This window comes from Nicotiana attenuata, chromosome 10 (assembly GCF_001879085.1).
Source record: "Nicotiana attenuata strain UT chromosome 10, NIATTr2, whole genome shotgun sequence".
NCBI classification, from domain to species: Eukaryota; Viridiplantae; Streptophyta; class Magnoliopsida; order Solanales; family Solanaceae; genus Nicotiana; species Nicotiana attenuata.
This window is the reverse complement of record NC_031998.1, coordinates 43,816,245-43,822,556: the sequence shown is the minus strand read 5'-3', so window position 1 is coordinate 43,822,556 and position 6,312 is coordinate 43,816,245. Positions and strand designations below refer to the sequence as shown.

The following is a 6,312-nucleotide window of genomic DNA, read 5'->3' as shown; positions in this document are numbered from 1 at the left end:
GCATTGTTGTCATAATCACTATCATCCTCCTGACTCTGCACATCTGCCAAATCACGAGTAAAAACGTCGTCTATGGGCAACTGTGTGAGGCCAGGAGCTTCAAGAAGCTCGTTTTCACTGCACAAAAAGAACAAATACATAAGTTACCCAATACTCAGGAAAAATACTTTAGATGTCGCTATATCACTTTACTTACAAATCGTATTGTCTTGACGTTTCATGATGGATATTTTCATGTTGGTGATAACTACCAGATGGACCACCGTGGTCCATTACTCCAGAACTGCCCATATTCCAACTAGGGGCGGGGTCATAACTTGTAAAATTCAAATCCGGACGATACCCCCTATAAAAATATGAGTGTTAATACAAATCCAATTAAAACATGAAAAAAAAATCGCTAACACGTAGTAAAATTGAAGTTTACCAGTCGTCTTGTTGATTATATAAAGTGGAAACATTATTTTGTGGCTGCTCATTCGCCTGTGGTGACAAGTTTAAATCAAGGCAAGCTCTTTCATCTGCAATCTGTCCGGCAAAAGCTGCTCCAGAATAACACCCGATGACTGGGGGTTATCCCTGCTATGCACGCCCTCATTACTAGGAAGGTCCTCCACCTTCACGTACATTTCTAATAATTTTATTACAATAAATTCCCTGTATTCGTCCGGAATTCGCAAAAAATCTAAGAGTTTCATCATCCTCGATGTTAAACTCAGAATAATAAGCAAACCCCTGCGGAGTCACTGAATAAGGAAATCTACCGGTTACTTTAAGGCTAACCGAACGCCTCCGCTCACTCATTTTTTTACGTAACAACGATACCAATGTATCGTACTCCATATTAAGCGGCAATTTAACATGACACTGTGGAGGTGAGCTATACCTCACAGAGTTATTCTCCACCACAACCTCACCCCCCAATACAGTGAAACCCCTTATTTTTGGCACTTCAGACATTGTAAAAAATTGGTTGATAAGGAGAAGAGAGAATAATGAACGTATGTTTGAAGTTTAAATGTTGAATGAATTTTTATGAAATTGAAACGTCTATAAATAAGGCAAGTCCGAGCTTGGGGTGTACAATTTTTCAAAGTAATTCGCAGTATTATACTGCGTTTTACGTATTTGAATTATTGTTATGTCAATTAATTATTGGTGGGGCCTAAATTCAGTCTAATTCGCAGTATTATACTGCGAATTAGCCAAATTCGCGGTATAATACTGCGAAATGCTATTTGAAAAATGAGCTGGGCCCATCTCAAGCAATGCGCAGTATTATACTGCGAATTGCATAAAAAAAATTATTTTTTTAATATTTCGCAGTATTATACTGCGAATTGCTTTAACGGCAAAAATTTCGTTAACCCTATTCGCAGTATAAAACTGCGAAGTACTCATTAATGTAACTTTTTTTTTTTTAAATATTAAAAAAATACTTTTTGTACAAAAAATTATTAATTAAATTTCGGACTCGTAATACAATAGCGTAAAAGTCGGAAAACAGTAACGACAGAAAAATTGACTTACAAAACTAAAACTAAAAATAATTTTCTGACAATCTTACTACACCGACGTGATTATTATTGGAAAGCAGCCCCACACAAACATATACTTTTTTGAATAACAACAGTGTCCACTGAACTATGATGAGATTCCAAGAAGATTCTGTAATGCTAACAGCCAAGTACTGTAATCAATCGAACCCCACCCCCTAGAGAACCCTCCTCCCCACATTTAAAGTTAGAACCTTTAAATCATCTTGTCGAATTAGACTATCTAATTGGACCACAAATCCCAGGTCCCAAATCCCTTTTTAGCATATTTTGGGTACCATTCAACATTATCATAAACGAATTTAGCCCACAAAAGGTCCCACCGCCGCAAATCGCCACCAAACCATATTATTACAAAGGATTTGGACTAATAACGTGTGTAATACTTGAATTGTCGATATAGATACTGCATAGTTGGTTAGAGACTACGAGTATAATAAAAACATTCGTCCACAAAAGGATCACTCTCACAGTTTCGTGGCTATTGAGAATGAATTAAATCGTGGCTATTGAGAATGAATTAAATCAGATGCATAAATTATCTGTTAAAATCAACAAATAGGGAATCTAATCTCATATTTTAGAAATACAAACAATTTAATACTAAAAACATTAAATATTGAACCCATAAAATTTAGATCATAAATTTGACTCTCTACCCACCCCATCTTCCCTAAACAATCATTTTTATTTTATTTTCTACTACTATAAACTTAATGGTCAGTTTGGTCAGATTGTTCATCTTCAACCTACAAAATATGTGTGAAATGGGATTGGACAAAAAGAAGCATTGAAGCGTGAGACTTTAACTTTTAGTAAAGTGAATGTAAATTATAGAAAATCAGATTCAAAATCTAGCAAAGAGAAAATGTAACTTTGAAAAAGGATACAGAAATTGTAAGAGAAGTAAATGCATTTAATAAGATGGGGGAGATTACATAGTCCCTTGCTTTCTCCACAATATCTGGCGTTCCAACAACAATAGAAAATTAAACCAAAAATGACATAATTAATGAAACAGACGACCTCAACGACAAACTAAATTGCCACTTTATTGAAACAAAAAAGGAACAACAGTGGTGGAAACTGGAAATGTTCCAAGACACTTCAAGCAACACAGTAAGGCCAAAGCTCTTCTTCAGCAGCAGCAGATTCTGCACCAACCCCAACAATGTTCTCATCATTGCAATAGTAATAGCCACCATTATTGGTGGCAGTAAGGCAGCAAGATGAATTAGTAACAAGATAAGGCATATTGTTGAATGACTGAGCTAAGCTGCTGGCCAAAGTTGCAAATGCAAGCTCTTTATCTTCTTCTTGTTCATCGTTGTTGTGCACGAATTCTTCAGCACGGTGCTTGAGCGTCTCAAACATGAGTTCAGGCTCGTGCTGCATCGCCCGGAGAACGTCAGCACAAGACGGACCAGGAACAGCGCATGTCACAGCAAAGCTGTGTGGGCTATCGCTCTGTGACACACGCAAAACACTGGGTCCGCCAAATAGGTTATGGAGTCCCCCGAGCGCCTCCTCATAAGCCCCACCCAAAAACATTCCTAGATAGTATTTCCCACCATCACCACAACCACCACCATTACTTCCTAATTCATGGAGTGGCAAGCTTGACTCTCCTCCAATGAACTTATCAATCTTCCCATCACTATCACAGGTCAAGTCCGATAAAATTCCTCGAACTCCAGGCCGTTCATCTAGCTTATGGATGGGAACAATCGGGAATAGTTGGTCAATTGCCCAAAAATCAGGAATTGAAGTGAAGATCGAAAGATTCACATGATATGTGCGGACAGGATCAGAAGCCCCAATAGCCTTCGACACGAAATCACAAATGCCATCTACGGCAGCAAGTTGTTCAATGTCCAAATCACCATCTTTGAACTGCTCCACACATCTCTGTTTCAACTGATCAGCATAGAGCACACACGTATCGTACTCTCCACGAATAGCAGCAGCAGATAAATTCCGGTAATCAGCACGAGCATCATCATTAAGCTTCTCCACAAATGACTGGAGATCAACTGAAGATAACTCTTGAGAGCGAGTAGTAGTTGAAGAAACAGCCTCAAATATTAGAACAGAGTGATGAGAAACAATTGCTCTCCCACTCTCGCTACAGATCACCGGATGTTTCACATTCTTCCGATCACAAACAAACCGAACAGCTTGAACAACCGTAGATGCATACTCCTGAAGGCCATATCCAACAGAACAATCTGATTCACACGATTTTGAACCATCATAGTCAATTCCAAGGCCACCACCACAATCGATGTATTTCATGCCAGCACCGAGGCGGACTAATTCACAGTAAATCTGAGCAGCCTCACCAACGCCATCAGCAAGCAAAGCCGTCGAAGGGATCTGAGATCCAATATGAAAATGCAGCAACTGAAGACAATCCAGCATTTCGGATTCTTCTAGCTTCTTCACCACACGAACGACCTGTGTTGTCGTAAGCCCAAACTTACCTTTCTCTCCAGAAGTGGATCCGAAATGGCCGGAATGTTTGGTCCTGAGCTTCGCCCGAAGCCCGATCACAGGCCGGACCGCCATTTTTCTGCTGATGTCAATCACCAAATCAAGCTCCTCCTCTTGTTCAAGCACAATTACTGTATTCAACATGAGCTTCCTTGCAACCAAAGCAAGCGAAATGTACTCAGCATCCTTGAACCCGTTGCATACAAGAAGACCCTCACGGCTGCCTTTGCAGAGACAGCTCATAGCTAGGAGGAGTTCGGGTTTAGACCCGGCTTCAAGACCGAACCGGAAACCCGACCCGAATTTGACAATATCTTCAACAACGAACCTGTCCTGATTGCATTTAACAGGATAAACACCTTGGTAGTGAGCCTCATAACCTTGTGACTGAACTGCATAATCAAAAGCCGATTGAAGAGACTCCAACCTGTTTTTCAGAATATCAGGGAACCGAACAACGAGCGGAAACTGCAACCCGAGTCCGCCCAAATTTTTGGGGTCGGAGGCCTTTTTCACGACCTTAAGGAGATCAATTTCCTGGTGAGGCAGAGTATCCGTACCATGTGGCTTAACGGAGATATCACCGGAGGAGTTAACGGTGAAATACGGAGCTCCCCATCCGTCAATACAATAAAGAGCGGATGAGTGCGCCGGAGACCAATGGGTGGTGGTGGTGGTGGCAGCGGCGGTGTTTGTCGACGGAGGTACGCCGGAGGGAAAAATCTCCGGCGCGGGAAGAGAACTATCCCAAAGGAAGGAATAGCCGGGAGGAGGAGAAACAGCAGCGTCTACACAACAACCTAAGGCAGGCATCTCTTCCCTAATCTGTTTGTTTTCTTTTACAAAAGTATAAAAACAAAAGAATCAAAGAATAGAGAGAAAATTAAAGGATTACTTTATACAACAGAATTTTCACCAATGTTGTAATAACTGGGGGCTTTAGAACCCGCCGAGGCCGGAGCCCCGGCTACCCCCTCAAAAGAAGCAAAAAGAGAACTTAATCAAAAGATAATCACCTTCAGACACACCACTATACGAACCAAAAATCCCCACACTGACCTTTCAGAAGAAGCAAATTTTAATGTTCAAAACAAAATTGAATTACCGAATCGAAATCAAAACAAACCTAAGAGTCAAATAAACACAACACCATACAGATATTAACCGAAATTGGTTGCCGGAAAAGAAGAAAGGATATGGTCGGAAACCTAAACGGTTACCGGAAAATGAGACGGCTGATAGAGATATATATAGGAATACAGTAATACAACTGTGAAATGAGCGAGAATTGCATGGGAGGGTTCGGTTGCTTATATAGGGGAAAAATAAGAGGCCGGGCTATGGGCCTGGATTTGGCCCGAATTAAATATTTGGGCTTTTTATTTTTCATTACTTTCTCTAATTTCCTCTTTTTGTGGGTTTAGAGATTCTTTCGCAGTGGATAGACAAGGGCGAGTTGCCGCGTGGCATTTACCCGTGGGACCCATTTTCAGTCTTTTTTTTTCTAGACTCTTTAGTTTCAACCGAGAAGATAAGATAACCACGTTAGGTATGTAAAATATCGGGAGAATTTGAGGAGATTATATGATTGCTTACGAAAATGAAGGAAAGAGGTGGGAAGGTTCCGATCTGGGTTTTAGAACGAACGGTTGTGATTATTCCACGTCATGAATCCAAAACTTCAGATTCCAGTTGGGTGTGCTGGTTCTGTGTTTTTTCCCAATTGTGTTTGTTTGGGGAAGGCTTTAACTTTTCAAACATACCTTCTGTTAATTTGGTGAATATATTTTTTTCTCTAGATTTTCATATTTTTTTAATAGTTGTGCTAGAGGTAAAATAATTGGAACGGAGAGAATAATATTCAGTGTGATTTCGAGTATAGATTATTAAATTTTTAAAAACAAAAGTTATATATTTAAAAATTCCATAAAAAATACTATAATCACAAGTTAACAATACAAAATATTATAAAACTATTTACAAAAAATATTGTCAAAGAAGATCTTACTTGACTCCTCAAATAGTAAAATATTATTTTTTTTAAACAAAGGAATACTGACACAATTTTAATATTATCTTATATCAAGTTCAATAGGAAATTCCAATATATATATATATATATATATATATATATATATATATATATAAAACAATCGTTTGAATAAAACAACTAAAATAAAATGCACGCTTTTCTTATGCAACTGTAATTTTCAATGATATAAACCGATACGTAAAAGGATACAACTTAATAATCTAAACATTG

The 6,312-nt window shown here is 38.9% G+C and overlaps 1 protein-coding gene across 1 annotated transcript; it reads right to left on the bottom strand.

Moving 5' to 3' along the window:
• LOC109233416 (arginine decarboxylase-like) lies at positions 2,446-5,346 on the bottom strand. The gene has a single exon (XM_019399279.1). It carries the CDS (start codon positions 4,860-4,862, stop codon positions 2,664-2,666), a length of 2,199 nt encoding a protein of 732 aa, XP_019254824.1. The 5' UTR covers positions 4,863-5,346; the 3' UTR covers positions 2,446-2,663.